The 22,357-nt window shown below is 42.1% G+C and overlaps 2 protein-coding genes across 4 annotated transcripts in view; one reads left to right on the plus strand and one right to left on the minus strand.

The window, feature by feature from the left end:
* The window catches only part of LOC115154038 (cadherin-6), an 86,259-nt gene extending 76,784 nt beyond the window's left edge, over positions 1–9,475 (plus strand). Inside the window, exons 8-12 of the mRNA XM_029699850.1 lie at positions 1,482–1,618; positions 1,939–2,060; positions 2,328–2,445; positions 5,208–5,459; positions 6,098–9,475. Of these exons, the coding sequence (XP_029555710.1) occupies positions 1,482–1,618; positions 1,939–2,060; positions 2,328–2,445; positions 5,208–5,459; positions 6,098–6,612 (1,144 nt within the window). The 3' untranslated portion in view covers positions 6,613–9,475. The remainder of the gene's footprint in view (positions 1–1,481; positions 1,619–1,938; positions 2,061–2,327; positions 2,446–5,207; positions 5,460–6,097) is intronic.
* Positions 9,476–9,944: 469 nt separating this feature from the next.
* Positions 9,945–22,357, minus strand: part of drosha (drosha ribonuclease III) — a 156,638-nt gene continuing 144,225 nt past the window's right edge. For all 3 annotated transcript variants that reach the window (XM_029699834.1, XM_029699814.1, XM_029699824.1), the window contains exon 32: positions 9,945–10,835. In XM_029699834.1, coding sequence (XP_029555694.1) covers positions 10,705–10,835 — 131 coding nt within the window. In that variant the 3' untranslated portion in view covers positions 9,945–10,704. The remainder of the gene's footprint in view (positions 10,836–22,357) is intronic.

The following is a 22,357-nucleotide window of genomic DNA, read 5'->3' on the forward strand; positions in this document are numbered from 1 at the left end:
CCTGGGTCAACATATTATTTATATTCTGTCAAATATTTTACTGTATTTCAATTAAAATTACACCTTGAACAACTCCTGCCAGTATCAGCACATTCCTCAATCACAGTGCAGTGATCACAGAGAAGTGTTATCGTGGAGTGCCTGCTGAAGCTAGAAGTTAGAGCTCTTTATTACTGGTGTCAAATATGGTATCATTCGCTTTTATCAGCGCTCATCTGGAAGGCTGTGCTTTGTGGCATTTAGAGAGTAGGGTGACGAGACGAGGGTAGGGGAGGAGAGGAGATGAGAAGTTAGGAAAGGAGAGGGGGTAAGAAGCAAGGAGAGGGAATGGGAAGAGAGGAGAGAGGAGGGGACGAGAGTAGCACACACACGCACACACTTTTATCTGGTGTAATTAATCAGGGGAGGGGCCAAGCCCAGCCAACTGAATTATTGAGAATATTAGAAAGGCAGTTGGCACCCCAACAGGACAGATTTAACGAGTCTAGACTTGCTGTCGGAAGCAAGAGGGGCAAAGAGAGAGTGAGTGTGTGGTGCAGTGTATGTGTGTTGAGGTAAAAATTGTAAAACTGTTTGTGCTGGTAAACAACCAAAAAATACTGTCTGTGGAAGGGTAGAGGATTAGAGAGTAGATGGAGAGGGGAGATAGGGAGAAAGGAGATGGGAGTAGGGGTGCGGTGGTGCATGGTCCCTGAGAGACCTGGTTCACGCCCCCCCCCCCTCCCCCGGGGGTCTGCTTCCCCCTCCACTCCCCTGCTCTCTTCCATGTCTACGTTTGTGTCCCAAATGGCACCCTATTCCCTATATAGCACTATGAGCCCTGGACAAAAGTGGTGCACTATATAGCGAATAGGGTGCATTTGGGACGCATCCTACATCCACTACTCTATTAATCAAACTGATGTATCACACTAGTCCTCAGGAAGTGAAGAAAAACAACACTACTAGATAACCTGTTTGTGTGTGTGTTTATGCATTTGTGTGCGTGCGTGTTTGTGTGTGTGTGTTTTGCGAGTGTATCTCCAAACAGCTATTAGGACCGCTACACCATGATAGCACAGATAAACATTTTTGGAGTCATTTTATTTTTAGCGGAACGACCAGACCACAACTGTCAGTCATCCAAATTGCTTTCAAATTGGATGATACTGTATGCAGCAGTATGATGTATTGTTGTGATACTCCTCCACTGGGTTTCAGTGAAATAAAGCAAGGACATTTATACTTGTTTGTTTTGTGCAGATACAGGTACCTGATAGAACAGGGTGCAGACAAAGACAGGGGGCATAATATTCCTGTGAATATTTGTTGTGAGGAAGCTTATATTTGTTGTTTGTGTTGTGCAGGTACACTTAATAAACTGCCTCACAGCCAAGGACACGGTGCATTGGGTTTATGTGAAAGAAAGTGAGGAAGCTTATACTTGTTTGTGTTGTGAGAAAGTGAAGAGGATGCTTATAGTTGTTGTTTGCTATGTGCAGGTACTCTATTGACCGGCGTACAGACATGGACAGGGTGTTCAACGTGCACCCGGGTAACGGCTCAGTGTTCATGCTAAGGACTCTGGACAGAGAGGAGAACCCTTGGCACAACATCTCTGTCATTGCCACTGAGTTCAGTAAGTAGCATGTTGATAATTGACACACACACACACACACACACACACACACACACACACACACACACACACACACACACACACACACACACACACACACACACACACACACACACACACACACACACACACACACACACGCGCTCCACTCCATCGGAACAAGAGGAAATTGAGTGCATGTATATGTGTGTCAGTGAACTACTACAATTACTTCTAGTAGTTACATATACAGTAGTTTGAGCAGTAATCCTATCAAAGGCAGTGATTATTGGTGTGATTATTGGTGTGATTATTAAACAACATGATTCTGTGTTTTAAAGACAACCCACGGCTGATTAGCCGCATACCAGTCTACATCAGAGTACTGGACGTTAATGACAACGCTCCTACATTCGCCACTTACTACGAAACCTTTGTCTGTGAAAACGCCAAGGCTAACCAGGTAGTGGAAAACAATGCATTACTATTTTAAACCACTACAGAATGTCTTCTTTCCCGCCTAAGATCCCCCAACTGATCGTATCTTCATCAGTTAACCCTTGCCTCGATCACAGACATTGACCTTATGCCGGAGGGTTTTCAGGTTTAACCTCAGAGCTCCCCACTCTCCTGAACCCTTATGTCTTGTTCCTCAGGATAAAGACATGACAAAAGAAGATGATGAAGTATGTCATCTGTGTTAGATCATATTTTTCTTACCTTTTCTCAGAGGATTCAGACAGTGAGTGCTACAGATGCTGACGAGCCTATCGGTGGACACAGATTCTTCTTCAGTCTAGCACACGAGGTCTCAGGGAAAGCCAACTTCACCGTCCGAGACAACAAAGGTACACTTCTTCTTGGAGGACAACAGTTGACACACAAGTTATTCGATTTGATTTTTTTCCCAGAACAAATGTATTCCACAGCAGCCGTGATCACAATGTGTCAGTGTTGTGGAGTAGTGAAGTACAAGTAGATCAACTAGTAACTACATTTTGCAGTAGTTTGGTGGTAGTTGAACTACATTCAAATCTAGGTAGTTTGCCATGTAGCGGTGTAGCTAACTACTTGAACTAGACATTACTTTTTGGGCAAAAATTGTATTAAATATGAACGGAGGCAGGCATTTCCTTACATTTTCAGCATCAGACCTGCCAAATTCTCACATTGAAACATAATTTTTGTTTTAATTGGCTAAATCTGTTCTTACAATTGGTAGTCTATGACATTTCAGATTTAGTTATGACAATTTACCAAGAAGTAGTGAACTACTTTTTCAAAGTAACTTTAGTTAAAGTAACTGTCCAGTGAAAATCTAATTTGTATAAGTTCATATTCTCTTAACTCATACCCAAATGATGTTGTTGACACGTCTTACACTCATATTTGTGGCCAAAGCATAAATTGGAGAAAAAAAACCCACCTCAAACTTGTATCTCAAACAGAAAAAAAAGTGTGTTGTTTCCTCATTGAACATGATGTTTTTCATATTGGCTGAGCTGACCAATCAGCGATCTATTCATTTTTAATGACCAGTATACGTCCACACCATTCCAACACAGAAAAGCTGCTTTTTAGCATACATCATTATTTTGGGGGAAAAGTATATTTCAATCATATTGTAATTAATTATAGGTAATATTTCATTGAAATCTGGAAACATTGGAGTTCATTTAAGTAAACACTTAATGGTAGCTTTAGTGTAGCTTAATTGGTAGTTTAATAATCTATATTATCAGAGTAGCTTCCCCAACACTGCAATTTGTCAATTTTACCCATTCATATACACTGTTCAAAAAAATAAAGGGAACACTTAAACAACACAATGTAACTCCAAGTCAATCACTCTTCTGTGAAATCAAACTGTCCACTTAGGAAGCAACACTGATTGACAATACATTTCACATGCTGTTGTGCAAATGGAATAGACAACAGGTGGAAATTATAGGCAATTAGCAAGACACCCCCAATAAAGGAGTGGTTCTGCAGGTGGGGACCACAGACCACTTCTCAGTTCCTATGCTTCCTGGCTGATGTTTTGGTCACTTTTGAATGCTGGCGGTGCTTTCACTCTAGTGGTAGCATGAGACGGAGTCTACAACCCACACAAGTGGCTCAGGTAGTGCAGCTCATCCAGGATGGCACATCAATGCGAGCTGTGGCAAGAAGGTTTGCTGTGTCTGTCAGCGTAGTGTCCAGAGCATGGAGGCGCTACCAGGAGACAGGCCAGTACATCATGAGATGTGGAGGAGGCCGTAGGAGGGCAACAACCTAGGAGGGCAACAACCCAGCAGCAGGACCGCTACCTCCGCCTTTGTGCAAGGAGGAGCAGGAGAAGCACTGCCAGAACCCTGCAAAATGACCTCCAGCAGGCCACAAATGTGCATGTGTCTGCTCAAACGGTCAGAAACAGACTCCATGAGGGTGGTATGAGTGCCCGACGTCCACAGGTGGGGGTTGTGCTTACAGCCCAACACCGTGCAGGACGTTTGGCATTTGCCAGAGAACACCAAGATTGGCAAATTCGCCACTGACGCCCTGTGCTCTTCACAGATGAAAGCAGGTTCACACTGAGCACGTGACAGACGTGACAGAGTCTGGAGACGCCGTGGAGAACGTTCTGCTGCCTGCAACATCCTCCAGCATGACCGGTTTGGCGGTGGGTCAGTCATGGTGTGGGGTGGCATTTATTTGGGGGGCCGCACAGCCCTCCATGTGCTCGCCAGAGGTAGCCTGACTGCCATTAGGTACCGAGATGAGATCCTCAGACCCCTTGTGAGACCATATGCTGGTGCGGTTGGTCCTGGGTTCCTCCTAATGCAAGACAATGCTAGACCTCATGTGGCTGGAGTGTGTCAGCAGTTCCTGAAAGAGGAAGGCATTGATGCTATGGACTGGCCCGCCCGTTCCCCAGACCTGAATCCAATTGAGCACATCTGGGACATCATGTCTCGCTCCATCCACCAACGCCACGTTGCACCACAGACTGTCCAGGAGTTGGCGGATGCTTTAGTCCAGGTTTGGGAGGAGATCCCTCAGGAGACCATCCGCCACCTCATCAGGGGCATGCCCAGGCGTTGTAGGGAGGTCATACAGGCACGTGGAGGTCACACACACTACTGAGCCTCATTTTGACTAGTTTTAAGGACATTACATCAAAGTTGGATCAGCCTGTAGTGTGGTTTTCCACTTTAATTTTGAGTGTGACTCCAAATCCAGACCTCCATGGGTTGATAAATTGGATTTCCATTGATTATTTTTGTGTGATTTTGTTGTCAGCACATTCAACTATGTAAAGAAATAAGTATTTAATAAGATTATTTATTTCATTCAGATCTCGGATGTTTTGTTTAAGTGTTTATTTTTTTGAGCAGTATATATTTAAGCACACTCTAATATAATATAATATAATATTTAAGGCTGTTACTTGGAGACAAGATAAACTTTAGAAACTGGAGAACATTCCTACATCTAACTTGTATAGTAGCTACTTCTAAAGTGTCTAACAGATAACATAGCCTATAACTGCTTACTCCTCAGTGCCTCTCCAACAGACAACACTGCTTACTTGTATAGTATCCAACTCTAAGATGTCTATCTCCAACAGACAACACGGCTGGGATCCTGACCAGAAGGAACAGCTACAGCCGGCTACAGAGGAGCACCTACCTGGTTCCCGTGGTGATATCGGACGGGGACTTTCCCATGCAGAGCAGCACCAACACCCTGACTGTGCGTGTTTGTACCTGCGACCGCGAGGGGAACATGCAGCTGTGTAACCAGGAAGCTCTGGTCCTCACCGCAGGGCTCAGCACTGGAGCTCTCATGGCCATCATCATCTGTGTCCTCATACTGCTCAGTGAGTACTGTACAATTCAGTTAAATTCAAAACGCTTTATTGTCCTTTTTTTATTTTTTACACAAGACAGAACATTTTATTTTGCATGTGGCTTACATACAGCACATTAAAACATAAATCACATCAACACACACAAATGATAAGCAACACATTCAGAAGACATTGATTTACGCCATGTCATATTCTGAACTCTGTTAGCCAAACCTTTCGTTGCTGTTTACTTATCTTCACTGCAACTGCACAGAGCTAGATAGGTGATACAAATCCATACGGAAAGTATTTTGTGGCAGCTCTGTATATCAGTGAGTGTATCCACATACTGTATGCACACCACCAATGGTTCCCAACAGACACTAACTATCCTTCAGAAAATAGAAGGAACACAGGTGGGGAAAAATAACAAAAGTTCAAAAGCCTTTCTCTTGTTTCTGAAATAATCGTGATCGATGCATTGGCCCAGCGTCGTCTGAGTTGGCCGGTGTAGGCCGTCATTGTAAATAAGAATTTGTTCTTAACTGACTTGCCTAGTTAAAAAAATGTAATTGTGAGTATCGAGGCACATTCCTCAACTCATTTGCTTTCCTCTCCTATCCATCTCATGCTCAAGTTCTTCTCTCTCTCTCTCTTTGTGTCTGTAGTAATCGTGGTGCTGTTTGCTGTCCTGAGGAGGCAGCAGAGGAAGAAGGAGCCTCTGATCATCTCCAAAGAGGATGTGAGAGACAATGTCGTCAGCTACAATGATGAGGGTGGCGGAGAGGAGGACACCCAGGCCTTTGATATCGGCACGCTGCGCAACCCGGAGGCTATCGAGGAGACCAAACAGCGCAGGGACATTAAGCCAGAGACCCTGAACCCTCCCGTCCGTCGGACCATGGTCCTCCCTCCTGCCTACAGGGACAACTCGGATGTCAGGGAATTCATAAACCAAAGGCTCCAGGACAACGACCAGGACCCCACAGCGCCGCCCTATGACTCCCTGGCCACCTACGCCTACGAGGGAAGCGGCTCGGTGGCTGAGTCCCTGAGCTCCCTGGGCTCCGTGACCACGGAGGGAGACCAGGACTATAACTACCTGAGCGAGTGGGGACCCAGGTTTAGAAAACTAGCTGACATGTACGGGGGAGAGGACAGTGACGGCTACAGGGATTCCTAACCAGAGAGAAGGGAGCTCATAAGAGGAAAAAGGAAAATGTACAACAAACAAATACTCATGCACTAGCTAAAGTGAACTTAACTCCTGGTACTTTGTGAAAGTGGCAAACAATAGAACAAAACAAGGACACAAACAGACAAGGCAGTATTTTTCAAAGTGCTCTTTTACCGTTATTGATCACCGTTGATCTTTGACCTCACTGGAGGACCTGGACGGCGACGCTTGGTGACCCCTGACTGTATTAGTGGTCTCTATCTGCAAGGCAGCCGGGGACTCATGAGGAAAAGACTTGTCAAGAAGACGCTTCGTTGTATATGGGGGTACTGCATTCTGTGCATCAGGCCCCACATATATCTCTATATACAAACATACTTCTTCTCTTTTGTTTTTCAAAAGCTGCCTGCAATAGAGGGATGAAAAGCAAGCGGTTTTCTGGTGAACTTGACAGACATCATCTATGAATTGTTCAGAGTTTCTGGAATGAAAAGCTGCATATTGTGAGATATATCTTATATTGTGTGTATCTGTATATTGATACAATATGCTGTACAGTTCTGTTTTGTTATCAGGTTTCTAGCGTCCCATTCCCTTATAGCATTGGCTATGTATGTCACAATCTTCTTTTGAAGTCACATAAAGCCATGCTAAGAGACTGAGGGGTGCAACCATAGAAATAGAATGCTCTAATTCTATGGGTACAGTCAAAATGGCCGCCAGTCCACCAACTGTGGCATCATTGACTTGAATGGGGACACCTACTCTACTCATTCAATTTCTATGGGTTGTACGTCACCTTTCTGACCGTCAATAACACCTGATCCACATAGCTTTACATATTCTGCATCCCAAATGACTCCCATTCCCTATATAGTGCACTAAATTTGTACCAGGGTACAATAGTGTGCCATTTAAGACATCATTCTCTGTGGGGGGGAGCTGAAACACCCGGACCAAAAAGCTCCTCAGAGCGCTGACTATCTGAAAAAACGAATGTCAATAACACTTTGCAATAAGGTACTCTTTATAAAGGGTTAATGGAAGGTGTTACCCTAATGAACTAAACATGCTCAAATGAAACATGATTCTTTACTCAGTGTTTTACTTTATGCTTTTCTTGGTTAATTAAACTGAGTAATTGATTGATGGTTGACCATCCATTTGTGATGTGCACACTGACAAAGTTTCGCAGGCCTGACATATTGGGACTACAGTATGTGGGGAGAAAGGCTAGATATTATTAAGGGAAATATGCAATTTTCAGTTGTAAGAAAGAATGTTGACATTCCGTTGGGATTGTCATTGACATAAGAGGTACAGGTCAACACAATATTGGGATCATAAAATGTTTTGACATATACATATGAAATGGTCATTAGATTGGTTTGCCATCATGAAATGGTTTGACATATACGTAGTAAGAAAATTGAGCAATTCAAATGAAGCAACTTGCCCAAGGCCAAAACATACAAATTGAACAATATGCAGAAGGATGACATTTATCAGACATTTCAAACTAATAACACAACTGACATAATTGCCACAATGACGGTGATATTATTTCCGTCTCTGTCCGCAGCATTCACAATTCACACAAACTGTACATATATTATTTTTCCAAAACATCTATAGATGTAAACAATGAAAATTGTGAGGTAGCTTAGACAGTCCTGTAAGTCAAGAACACACTTGTTAAAAATGTATACTATATTATATGCTAAATAATTGTAATAAGCAAGTTATTTTCTTTTTCTATTTCTTTGACCATTGAGCGCCCACTGTGTAAGTGACTATTTGAGATTTTGGCAAACATTGCTTAGATAAGCATTCATTTGGGTTCCTAAACTCTCCGAACTGAAGAACAACCGTTCTTCTTCAGCCCTGAACGGTAGACATGAGTTTAAATTAGAAGAGAAAATGGCAACAGAAGAGTGCTTTATTTTCCCCTCATTATTATTTTTCTTTAAAAAGGGGCAATCTGGGATTGGTACATCCATTTTCTCTCTTTAATTCAGGGTGTCAGCAGCATCTCACTATAAATACATGTTTGTGCTTCTTTATCGAGACTGTTCTTGCCTTTCAGCATTAATACCATGCTCAGCTATGGACATGCATTAAACAAACAAGTACATCAAGCATCCAGTGTCACAACACAAGTCAATGCTATTGGGGGATTGTAGAGAAATGTTAGCTGCCAGATATGGTTAGCCTATAGTAAGCTCTGGTCCAGGGCGTTAGTGTGACTTGCTTATGCGGAGGCTTCCTGTTCACACTCTGGACCAGAGTTCTGATGTCCTCTTTCTAAAGATATGATCGGTCTGTTGGGTGTTCAAGGTGTTCATGTAGACACGGTTGGTTAGCCTTAAGGTTGCCACTATATTATGTTGTTGACTATGTGATTGAGCAGTCTATGGCTGCATCCCGATTCTCCACCCATTCTTAAAGCGTGCACATTTACACTTCCAGTCATGGATTTAAAAGCATAAGAATTGTGTCAGCATTGGTTAGGGGGAGTTGCCACCATTGTTAAATCCATCCAAGTAGCGTCATTTCCAGGGGTTATACATCAAGCTGCCTCACGCTACAGAAACAGGAGATAGGCTCCTGCCCATATGAGCCGTTCTGGCTTGTCCATGGCTTACTTACTATGCGAGGAAGTACACACTTCAGGAGAAGGGTGGAGAATCGGGATGCAGCCTAAGTTTTGTCTATGTGGATTAATACTATGATAGGTTACTGTATGTGCAGTAGTTTAAAGGGGCCCTGTCATGATCCAATGCCCATTCATTCATCTGCTTTGTACAATGTGATTTTTGTACTGGATATTTATATGACTCAACACAATTAAAGATCTTTAAAATCCTTATTCTGTTTCTATGTGTAATCATCAGTTTCGAACTCGGAAAAGCTTTGTTGTCCGAAAAATTTAGCAATTTGACAGACATACAGTAGGAAGAAAGTAGGGGACTTTTCTGAACAGCATCCCCTTGACAGCCTGACTAGACAATCTAAAACGGACAGACCATTTCCTTAACCCTAATGACATTAGAACTAATTTGGAGATGAAAAAATTTCTGCACATTAGCCATGTTCCCTTAGTTTTTGCCTAGGATGATATCAGCCTGGCTTGAAGGTAGCTTAAGTTCTTATGGTGAATGTTGAAATTCAAGACAGTAAAGTGGTTAATAGCATGGAACCTGTGGCAACTGAACTGAAGAAATCATTAATTACACACAATCTATAATTAAGATCTTTAAAAACTGGCAATCGGATTTGGAGGGGGGGAACACATTTGAAATTGTTAGAGAAAGAGGCAGCAGATGCGAGACAGATGGTGGCATTTTACATCATATTTAATGTCATTGAATCATATTAACACTTTCCTCTTCATAAACGTGATATGCCACTACTAGTTTTCCCATTGAGCGATTTGGTGTCAGACACTGATTATGATGAGTATGGCTATCAAGAGGACAGATTCCATGATGACAAATCAATTAACATTTCAAATACCTTTATTAATAACAATTATTATCAATGTCACTTGCGGTACAAATAAAAAAAAACATTTAAAACAAAGCATTTCTGTTGTTGCCGTTCATTATAACCATGATCGACGACCAACCATGTTCTAGATTTAGTTTAAAACGTGACTGTACATAATCAACATGCAATTGATTAAGACCTACACATAAAAGCAGCTCAAAACAACAAACCCAAACAAACACTAAAAAAATGCAAGGCAATCCTCAAGCCAATGGGACGAGACAGTAGAGGATGTGTAGTGTAGACTAGTGCTCTTTCTGAATTGTCCCAAAAATATGTCCTCTCCTCACAATCTTCTCCTTCCTTGCATTGTTATGAATGAACTGACCAGGTGAAAGTTAGCCTTATGATAAGCTTCCATCATATTGTTGTCACCTGTCAAATCAAAGAGAGTAGACGAGGAGAGGACATCTTTTTTTAGCAATTCAGAGTATTTGGAAGTAGTTTATCCCTCCACTTCCTGCACCTTCTCTACACTCTCCAATATCGTCCATCTTGACTGGTCGAAAAACTTCTCTGCCCATATCGATTGGTCGGAGAGGTGCTCTGTTACTTCCTGCTGTCCTCTGGCTCGTCTCCCTCCTTCTCCTGGCGATCCCTCTCTCGTCTCATCTCTTTCAGCTCCTGTCTGTATTTCCGCTCGATGAAGCGCTTCTGATGAGCCATCTGAGGGAAGTTATCTGCAGCAGGGAGTGGTAGAGTGAGACAGAGGAGAAGAAAAGAGAAAGGTGGACCAAAGAAAGGAGATAAAGAGCGGGGAAAAAGGGAAGAAACATGGTCAGTTGTACGACAGATCTAAAGGACAGTGATTAGTAGTGTTCAGAATGGCAAGATCAAAATAAAGGTAGAATAGGGTCTGCCTATATCTGTCCTGTTCCACATATATACAAGTGTGTAACCTGTACAAGTGTGTGGTGTGAAGTGGAAATGTATTTTGTGTATATCCCACTCCCCTGAGACAACTTCGGAGAGTGGGGTCACGGCAGGGATCAGCCATTATTGACAGTGGCCCTGGACAAAAAGGGTTAAGGTGCCTTGGTCAAGTTCAGATCGACAGATTTTTCACCTAGTCGGCTCAGGATTCGAACTAGCAACCTTTCGGTTACTGACTCAATGCTCTAACCACTATGCTACCCTGTTGAAATTGCAATGTAAACATACTCCTTTTTGATGCTACTGACACACTGCAACAATTACTGGCACTGAATGGCTCTAGTACCTAATTGTCCTTAACTAAGGAAAATAACGGACTTAAACAGGGCTCATTTGATGTCATTGTGATGAAAATGAGATCAGATAAGTTAATTAGCACAGAACATCTCTAAATGAGATCTGTAATAAGGACAACAGAAAATGAATGTTTAAAAGCTGATAAGGCGTATCACTGCTTAGCACCACATACGTCTCAATTTAAAATCGTACGCATGAAGTGACGCCCAGTCTTCTGTGTCAAACCATTTAAGTCACAAATTTAGATGTGTAGATTAGGATATCGTAAAAGAACAACAGACAGTTTAGTTGTAGACCGCGTTTGTTCCGTACGGTATGTTATCCCGTCGAAGATATCACACTGACTCGAAGACTTAGCCTTTTGACAAACTATCTATTGGTCAAGCTCAATCAAGAAAAACCCAGATGGCCACGGTTGGAAAGGCGTTAGTTTTAACAATATCAATGGCATTTTGATCAACTTCCAATGTCCTCCAGGAGATTCAGAATTTTCGCTTCACGTCAAGCTCAATAAAGTGCAGCTAGAGCTATTTGAAAGAAAACAAACATTATTTGAATCCAGGTCTAATCTTTAGTCACTCCACCATATCATGTCGACTACAGAGAGTAAGTCAAGCTGGATAAATCTGCTAAATGACAACTGTGAATGCAAAATGTACAGCAAAAGACCCCTATGTCTCCTACAGAGATGAGGCCAAGATCTAGTCGGCAAACATATTCACTCAAAGAAACAGTGAGGAATACACTGTAGTGCGATTGGCCTTAGATGACAAAACAACACATGATGAGCCTCAGAGAGAAACGAAAACTACATGCAGTTAAAATATGGAAATCACTGGCGGCATTTCAGTCTGGAGAGGACTTATAAGAGATGAGAATTACACCACTTGAGAGAGAGAGGAAAATGCTTCTTTGGTCATTTGCATTGTTTAACATGCATAAAGTGTGTGGAGGCAACCGAAATTGAGGTTCCTAAAGAATATTACAATGTTTTTCATTTATTTCAAAGCTCCCGTCTGGTAGCTGAGGAGACAGAAAAGACAACAGGGTATCTGTGTTGGAAAGGGGATATCTAGTCAGTTGCACAACTGAATGCATTCAACCGAAATAGGTCTTCCATTTAACATTTGAGGATTTGCATTCAGTGAAAACACATTGAGAATTCTCCGCAGTCCAGTGTTGTGTAGAGAAAATCACCTTTGAGGCGGCGTGCTCATGCATACTGATCACCTAGGCGTTAGCACACTTAGCTTGACTCAAGTCTTTTGTTTATCGACAATGCAGTAATTCCTTTCAAGGACAGGGTTGGGCTTGCGGTTTGGAGAGCGTGAATACAGTTTTTGGGGAGAGCGAGAGGGGACCGGGTTGGAGTTTGGGACCCTGTCAACATCCAGGCTTGTTGTGTCACACAACGACTGCCACGCTGGAATGTAGCAAGCAACACTTGTCTCATTTACAGGGTGCCACAGAATACACACACACAAACACACATAAGCGCGCGCACACACACTGATTACAGAACAGCATGCTTATTGGTTTTATGGGCATCCTACACATTTAAAGCCCGATTCACTAACAAAGTAACACATTTAAAGACCCATTCACTAACGAACGAACACATTCAGAGTAGCCTATATCAAATCGAATAGAAGTCAATTGTTATCGCAGGTGCAGCGAAACGCTTGTTCTTAGCCAGTTAAGAACAAATTCTTATTTACAATGACTGCCTAGCAAAAGGCCTCCTGCGACGACGGGGGCTGGGATTTAAAAAATTAATACAAATAAATATAGGACAAAACACACATCACGACAAGAGAGACAACGCTACATAAAGAGAGACATAAGACAACAAAGCATGGCAGCAACACACGACAACAACATGGTAGCAACACAACATGGCAGCAACACAACATGGTAGCAGCACAAAACATGGTACAAACAAGACAACAGCACAAAGGGCAAGAAGGTAGATACAACAAAACATCACGCAAAGCAGCCACAACTGTCACTAAGAGTCTCCCTGATTGAGTCTTTGAATGAAGAGAATGAGAGAGATATAAAACTGTCCAGTTTGAATGTTGAGTGAGGCCTAAGAGGGTTTTATAAATAAGCATCAACCAATGCATCTTGAGACAGGTATACAGAGATGACCAGTTTACAGAGTATAAAGTGCAGTGATGTGTCCTATAAGGAGCATTGGTGGCAAATCTGATGGTTGAATGGTAAAGAAGATCTAGCCGCTCGAGAGCACCCTTACCTGCCGATCTATACATTACATCTCCGTAATCTAGCATGGGTAGGACGGTCATCTCAATCAGGGTTAGTTTGGCAGCTGGGGTGAAAGAGGAGCGATTACAATAGAATAAACCAAGTCTAGATTTAGCCTGCAGCTTTGATGTGTGTTGAGAGAAGGACAGTGTACCTTCTATAGCCATACTCCGAAGTACTTGTTTGAGGTGACTACCTCAAGCTCTAAACCCTCAGAGGTAGTAATCACACCGGTGGGGAGAGGGGCATTCTTACCAAATCACATGACCTTTGTTTTGGAGGTGTTCAGAACACAGTTAAGGGCAGAGAAAGCTTGTTGGACACTAAGAAAGCTTTGTTGTAGAGCTTTTAACACAACATCCGAGGAGGGACCAGCTGATCCGAGGAGGGACCAGCTGAGTTTAAGACTGTACTACTGCTGAAGGAGGACGATAACACCCAGCAACAGTCAACAAAGAGCCATTAGAAATGTTAATGCTTAAAACCAGCAGATCAAATTGTTTAAGAACAAACTTGGTGGAGACAACCGAGCTCTGAAGGTAATCCTTGGTAAAGATTGCCACTCCCCCACCTTTGGAAGATCTGTCTTGCCGAAAAAGGTTATAACCAGAAAGGTTAACATCAGTATTCAAAACACACTTCCTTAACCACGTCTCAGTAATGAACAACACATCTGGCTTGGAGCTGTGAACCCACTTTCAATTGACCCATTTTAGGTAATAAGTTTCTAGTGTTAACGTGCAGAAAACCCAGGCTTTTACGAGAGCAGAAATCGGTGAAGCAGATATCAGAGCACAAGTCAGAATTGGGGCTAGCAACAGTAGATGGGCCAGGGTGTACATGCACATTTCCAGATATCATCAACAGTAATATAATCAAGGCACGGCATAGGACAGGGAGAGCTCTGCAGTGCTGATTTACGACATTTGAATGTGCATTAGATGGCAACAAGATCATATTGTACAGCAATTTCATCAGGTAACATGAATACAAAGCCGACGAGAGGTGGTTAGAATAGGATGGGAGGCCAAAAGTCTGTGTAACCAAAAGAGAGTCAGAGTCCCGAGTGTGGGAACAAACATAGTCTGTCCCACGGGTGGGTACACACACACACACACACACACACACACACACACACACACACACACACACACACACACACAGTTGAAGTCAGACGTTTACATACACTTAGGTTTTTCAACCAATCCACACATTTCTTGTTAACAAATTATAGTTTTGGCAAGTCAGTTAGGACATCTACTTTGTGCATGACACAAGTCATTTTTCCAACAATTGTTTACAGACAGATTATTTCACTTATAATTTACTGTATCACAATTCCAGTGGGTCAGAAGTTTACATACACTAAGTTGACTGTGCCTTTAAACAGCTTGGAAAATTCCAGAAAATGATGTCATGGCTTTAGAAGCTTCTGATGGGCTAATTGACATCATTTGAGTCAATTGGAGGTGTACCTGTGGATGTATTTCAAGGCCTAACTTCAAACTCAGTGACTCTTTGCTTGACATCATGGGAAAATCAAAAGACATCAGCCAAGACCTCAGAAAGAAACTGTAGACCTCCACAAGTCTGGTTCATCCTTGGGAGCAATTTCCAAACACCTGAAGGTACCACATTCATCGGTACAAACAATACTACGCAAGTATAAACACCATGGGACCACGCAGCCGTCATACTGCTCGGGAAGGGAGACGCATTCTGTCTCCTAGAAATTAACGTAATTTGGTGTGAAAAGTGCAAATCAATCCCAGAACAATAGCAAAGGACCTTGTGTAGATGCTGGAGGAAACAGGTACAAAATTAACTATATCCATAGTAAAACGAGTCCCATATCAACACAACCTAAAAAGCTGCTCAGCAAGGATGAAGCCACTGCTCCAAAACCGCCATAAAAAAGTCAGACTACGGTTTGTAACTGCACATGGGGACAAAGATCGTACGTTTTTGAAAAATATCCCCTGGTCTGATGAAACAAAAATAGAACTGTTTGGCAATAATGACCATCGTTATGTTTGGAGGTAAAAGGGGGACGCTTGCAAGACGAAGAACACCATCCCAACCGTGAAGCACGGGGGTGGCAGCATCATGTTGTGGGGGTGCTTTATTGCAGGAGGGACTGGTGCACTTCACAAAATAGATGGCATCATGAGGAGGGAAAACTGTGTGGATATATTGAAGGAAAATCTCAAGACATCAGTCAGGAAGTTAAAGGTTGGTCGCAAATGGGTCTTCCAAATGGACAATGACCCCAAGCATACTTCCAAAGTTGTGGCAAAATGGCTTAAGGACAACAAAGTCAAGGTATTGGAGTGGCCATCACAAAGCCCTGACCTCAATTCTATAGAAAATTTGTGGGCAGAACTGAAAAAGCGTGTGCGAGCAAGGAGGCCTACAAACCTGACTCAGTTACACCAGCTCTGTCAGGAAGAATGGGCCAAAATTCACCCAACTTATTGTGGGAAGCTTGTGGAAGGCTACCCAAAACATTTAACCCAAGTTAAACAATTTAAAAGCAATGCTACCAAATACTAATTGAGTGTATGTAAACTTCTGACCCACTGGGAATGTGATGAAAGAAAGGCTGAAATAAATCAATCATTCTCCCTATCATTACTCTGACATTTCACATTCTTAAAATGACGTGGTGATCCTAACTGACCTAAGACAGGGATTTTTTACTAGGATTAAATGTCAGGACTGAGTTTAAATGTATTTGGCTAAGGTGTATGTAAACTTCCGACTTCAACTGTACATACGGCAACAGTCTCTAAGGTGCAGGGTAGAGTACCGGGTGGTAGCCGGCTAGAACAGTGACTAAGGCAGGGGTTCCCAAACTTTTTTGGCCCATGACCCTATTCTGTTAACTGAAAATTCTCACAACCCATCCAACTGAAACATTCTGTAATTAACAGCAAATGTTAACTTTTTTATTTTTTGCATTTTTTCTGATTGTCTTAACTCACCATCAAATACTTTTAATGTGGGGCAGTCAATTGCAAATGAGTCTGATATGTCTCATCGCACCACCACTAATGAGATGGGTGTGCTTGATGCATGTCGCGTCAGAGCTTCTCAAAGTCAGGGGGCGTGGTCGACAGTGCGCACCTCATCTCTGCCGTCACATCCAACCTGGATCGATATCTGGTTTTAATGCAGACCAGAGCACTGAATCCAGCTTCACACATACCAGCTAACCAAGGGTAGCCTACCATGAGTTGTATGGTGCTTTTAAGACAACTGGGAACTTGGAAAAATATGAGGTAAAATCATGACGTTAGTGATCTTTAGGTTGGAAAGTCAGAGGCAGAGCACTAGAAAGAGGTCCGAGGTGGAATTCATAGTTTGATTCTTGCCGAGTTCCCAGTTGTCTAGAACGCACTGAAGACGGAAGTCCGAGATTTTACGAGTTCAGAGTTCCGATTTGTTTGAACTCGACATCAATGCTCAGAGGGAGACGGCAGGATATTATTCCCTTCGAGTCCTTTTGGCCTGCCCGCCATCCTGTGATAGATGGCACCCCATCTGTGCAAAAGCCCACCATTCGATCCCAAATGGAATCTGTTTTTCGTCAATATAGCCAGGCAGCACACTGAACATCCCATAAGCTGTTTCATACTTAGAAATCGTGAGACAGAACAATGTCTGTGTGAATAGCATCCCCCCCGACATGTATAGCGAACAAAAGTCAATGAATGGGCATCTCGGCCCTCACAGTTATTGTCCATTTGGAGGGCATAAGCTAGGGAGTTTGAGTCGTTCAGTCAGAGTTTCCTCTTGACTGCTGGCAATAGCATAAATTATGTGTTTAACACTGTTATCTGATGAGTTTCTGTGCCTCCCCACACATTGTTTTCACAATATCAATTGCGTTCGGTAATATCAAAGTCTGCAGTAGTGTGTGGTTTCATAGCATAGCAGGCCTAGCCATTCACCGTGAGAATGATTCAAGTGCAACGGTCAAGTACAGCCTTTTCCCATAATCTAAGGGCCCTCTATGGTTTAATTTTATCTTTTAGATTTGAATAATTTTCATTTAGATTTTTAAGGTTAACCACATTAATGATTTTGAGATAAAGAAAATATTATAGTACATCTTTTTTTCTATATATGTATAATAGATTTATGTTATACAGGAAATTCTGCCACGACCCCATTATCATATCACCCCTAGTTTGGGAACCGCTGGACTAAGGTTAGTGGTGACTGTTTAACAGTCTGATGGCATGGAGATAGAAGCCGTTTCTCAATCTCTCGGTCCCAGCCTTGATGCGCCTGTACAGTCTACGCCTTCTAGAGGGTAGCGGGGTGAACAGGCTGTGGCTCGGGTTGCTGAGGTCCTTAATGATCTTCTTGGTTCTTCCTGTGACACCGGGTGTTGTAGATGTCCTGGAGGGCAGGCAGTGTGCCGCGGGTAATGCGTTGGGCTGACCACACCACCCTCGAGAGCACTGCAGTGATACAGCCTGACAGAATGCTCTCAATGGTGTATCTGTAGAAGTTTGTGAGGGTCTTAGGGGCCATGTCAAATTTCTTTAGCCTCCTGAGGTTGAAAAGGCGCTGTTGAACCTTCACCACGCTGTCGGTGTGGATGAACCACTTCAGGTTATCAGTGATGTGCACACCGAGGATCTTGAAGCTTTTGACCCTCTCCACCTCGGCCCCATCGACGTGGATGGGGGAATGCTCTCTCCAGCACTAAGCTTCGGCTTTATTACGACAGCACCACAATGGAGCTGACTGAATACATATCACCTATAGGCAAACCACAACACATCTGTTAGCTACCCAACACTAACACTGCATCTATCTATGTACCTTTGTCTAGACCCTACCTCCCTAACTTGCCAAGAGGGGCAAATAAATAAACACACACAGAAGGAGTACATTGAGATCCTCCATCCACCCATCCATCCTTCATACTGTATTGTACTTGCTGTGCATTCACAGAAGCCTTTACCAAGAAATTAAGGGTTTAGTGACAGCTGAGGAGAGAGAATCTAGTCCCCTCCCTGCTCGCTACCAGCCAAAGCCTACTTAGTAATGCACTATATAGGAATAGGAAGCCATCTGGGACACATCCAGAGACTATTTCCTGTCGTATTCAGGAGAAGAAACAGCATTGTTTAGGAAACATGCAGCTGCAGGGGGGACAGAGTATGAAATGAAGTGGTGGTGATAAAGAAAAGAGATTGAAAGACCACAAGAGAGAGAGAAAAAGAGCAAGAGCATAAAGGAGAGAGGAATAGATTGAGAGCATGAGAGAGAGAGAGCATGAGAGAGAGACGGAGATGGGAAGAGGGTGAGAGATGGAGACAGAGAAAGCGTGTGATATCAGATGAGCGAAAGAGATAAAGAGAGAACAAAACTATCTCCGGCTGCTCCAAAAAAAGGATGAGCGATGTGTTGATGAATGGTTAACTCGTCTCCCCATGTATATTTCATGTTCTCCGACCTTTCAGGGCCGAGGTGTGTGAGGCCGCTGGGCTGCCTCTCTCTCTATTCTCCTTCCCCCTCTTCCTCCTACCTAGGAGTCTCAGCCTTAGCTCTGTTTGCATCCCCTCCTTTAGTTCAGGCCTTGGTTAACATTTAATTCTGCCTCGACAGATACAGGCAGGAGATTGTTAAAATGAGAGGCTATCAATTAATAAAATGAGAATCCCTGGAGCCAGCAGCGGATCTCTACAGCGTAACGAACACCAAATATTGGGCCCATTTCTCTTTAATGAGCTGTCTGAGCGAGGGCTGTGCACAGCTCTGTCTCTCTTACCTCTTTACTTCTCTTCTGCTGCGTTTAAGCTGCCTGTCAGGGAGGGAACGGAGTGGGGGAGGGGAGCTGGGCAGTCGTACGTTTGAACAAAAACTTAATTTCACTCTAAAGCGGCCCGATACCAAAGAAGGCCTTAAATAAAACATGGAAATGAATCCTGACAGACAGAATCCTACAGCAACGTAGGAAGCCATTGGACAGTCAGACATACTGTAGGTAGTTACTGTAAGATATTGTTAGTTTAAGGGGAGAAAATGTGTGCATGCCCTGAGATTGGTTGAGCGGTTGCTGCGGCACATTATGCGATCCCGTGGCTGCGTGGGTTTGAATACTGGCCCCACTGGTTAACACTACATTCTCTTTAATTATCTGTCTCCTAGCTCATTTCTGTCCATCCCTTTCAATAAAAATGTTAAACTACAAAACGCTGCGGTTTTTAATTCAATAAAAAAAATATTTCTGGGTAACAACTAAGCACCTTGCTGTAATAGTTTTCAATGAAAAATGTAAAAAATAAACAAATATACATTTTTGCAATAAAAAACTAATATTTTGCTAGGACTGTCTGGGAGTGGTCTGAGTGGGGATACAGTATGTGAGGGATATGTAATCTGAAAACGACCTGTTATTGGCAGAGAGGTATTGAACTCTGTCATTGGTCTATATTATATCACCTGGCGATGTCATGTAAAACATGCTGATAAGAAGGAGCTGTGTAGATTGTTTTTTCAACCAGCAACTAGGGCTGGCCGATATATAATTGAATACCTCTAAATCGTTATGAATCAACATACTAGTGCCTAAAGAAAGTATTTACACCCCTTGGCTTCTTCCAAATTTTGTTGTGTTACAGTCTGAATTTAAAATTGATTAAATGTTTTGTCATTGGCCTACACATAATGTGGAATTATGTTTTTCAAAGTGGAATTACGTTTTTCCCATGTATTTTTTTTTATTTTTTATATATATATATATATATTTTTTTACAAATGAATTAAAAACGAAAAGCTGAAATGTCTTGGGTCAATAAGTATTCGACCCCTTTGTTATGGCAAGCCTAAATAAGTACATTTTCTTAAGTCACATAATAGGATTCGCTTTGTGTGAAATAATATTGTTTAATTGGGGATACGGGGTAGCAATGAACCCTGAGACGGGATTGCTAGCAAGGCTGGAAATTCAAAACATCAAAAATCTAATAATTTCAATTTCTCAAACAATCAACTATTTTACACCATTTAAAAGATAAACATCTCCTTAATCTAACCACATTGTTCGATTTTCAAAGAGGCTTTACGGCAAAAGCATAAAGTTAGATTATGTTAGGACTGTACATAGCCACAAAAGTACAAACATCCATTTTCAATTCAAGGTCAGGCGTCACCAAAAGCAGAAACCAGCTAAAATTTTGCACCAACCTTTGCCAATCTCCATCAGATGACACTCCTAGGACATTATGTTATACAATACATGCATTTTTTGTTCCATCAAGTTCATATTTATATCCAAAAACAGCATTTTACAGTAGCGGTGAAATTCAGATTTTTTTCTTCTCTGAAATGCTTCCGGTGAACAACGTTACAATTTACAAAATTACTATTCGAAAACATTGGTAAATTATAATATTGTCATTCAAATAATTATAGTTTAACATTTCGTAAATGCTACTGTATTGCCAGATTTCAAAATAACTTTACTGGGAAATCACAAGTTGCAATAAACCGGGTGCTGTGCTAAGAACAATAGGCTAGGCTATATAGGTTAGCATCATCTTGTAACCATGTAATATCAATAATACTATTGTCAATAATCCCTTACCTTTGATTATCTTCATCCATTGGCACTTCCAGGAATCCCAGGACCACAACAAATGTGGTTTCTTTTGACAAAGTTCATAATTGATGTCCAAATAACTCCAAGTTGTTCCATGTTGTTAGCGCTTCGGTGGCTACTAAAAAGTAGCGCGGGGTGGGGTGTGAAGTCACCGCAAAAAGTTAAAAAAGTAAAAAAAAAAAAATCTATTTACGTTCGTTCAAACATGTCAAACGTTGTTTAGCATCAATCTTTAGAGCCATTTTTAACGTGAAACATCAGTAATGTTTCAACCCGACCTCACCTGTGTCTAGAAAAACGTTTTTGAAAAATGTCTCGCGTCTCATGATTGCGCAGGTGCAGGCAATAATGGAAGTGACGACATCCCAGGGACGTCAACTTCCCTGCATTCTTATTTGCTCTCTGTTCATCATAGACGCTTCAAACAACTTTATAAAGATCTAGTGGAAGCCGTAGGAGTTGCGAAATGAATCCTTTCTCACTATGGTATCTATTAAACAATGACACATAAAAAATAGTACAGCCACAAAATTATTTTTTTCTCTCAGGTTTTCTCAGGTTTTTGCCTGCCATATGAGTTTTGTTATACTTACAGACACCATTCAAACAGTTTTAGAAAATTCAGAGTGTTTTCTATCCAAATCTGGTAATAATATGCATATCCTAGCTTCTGAGTTGGTGTAGGTGGCAGTTAAAAATGGGCACATATTTTTTTCAAATTTCTCAATACTGCCCCCTAGCCCGTAGAGGTTAACCATTTTTTTATGACTATGTACCCCACAAATACAATTAACTGTACGGTCTTTTAGTTTCAAACACAGATTCAACCACAAAGACCATGGAGGTTTTCCAATGCCTTGCAAAGAAGGGCACCTGAATATCCCTTTGAGCATGGTGAAGTTATTAATAACACTTCGAATGGTGTATCAATACACCCGGTCACTACAAAGATACAGGAGTCCTTCCTAACTCAGTTGCCATAGAGGAAGGAAACTGCTTAGGGATTTCACCATGAGGCCAAAGGTGACTTTAAAACAGTTAAGAGTTGGATGGATCAACAACATTGTAGTTACTACACAATAC

This window comes from Salmo trutta, chromosome 2, assembly GCF_901001165.1.
Source record: "Salmo trutta chromosome 2, fSalTru1.1, whole genome shotgun sequence".
NCBI lineage: Eukaryota > Metazoa > Chordata > Actinopteri > Salmoniformes > Salmonidae > Salmo > Salmo trutta.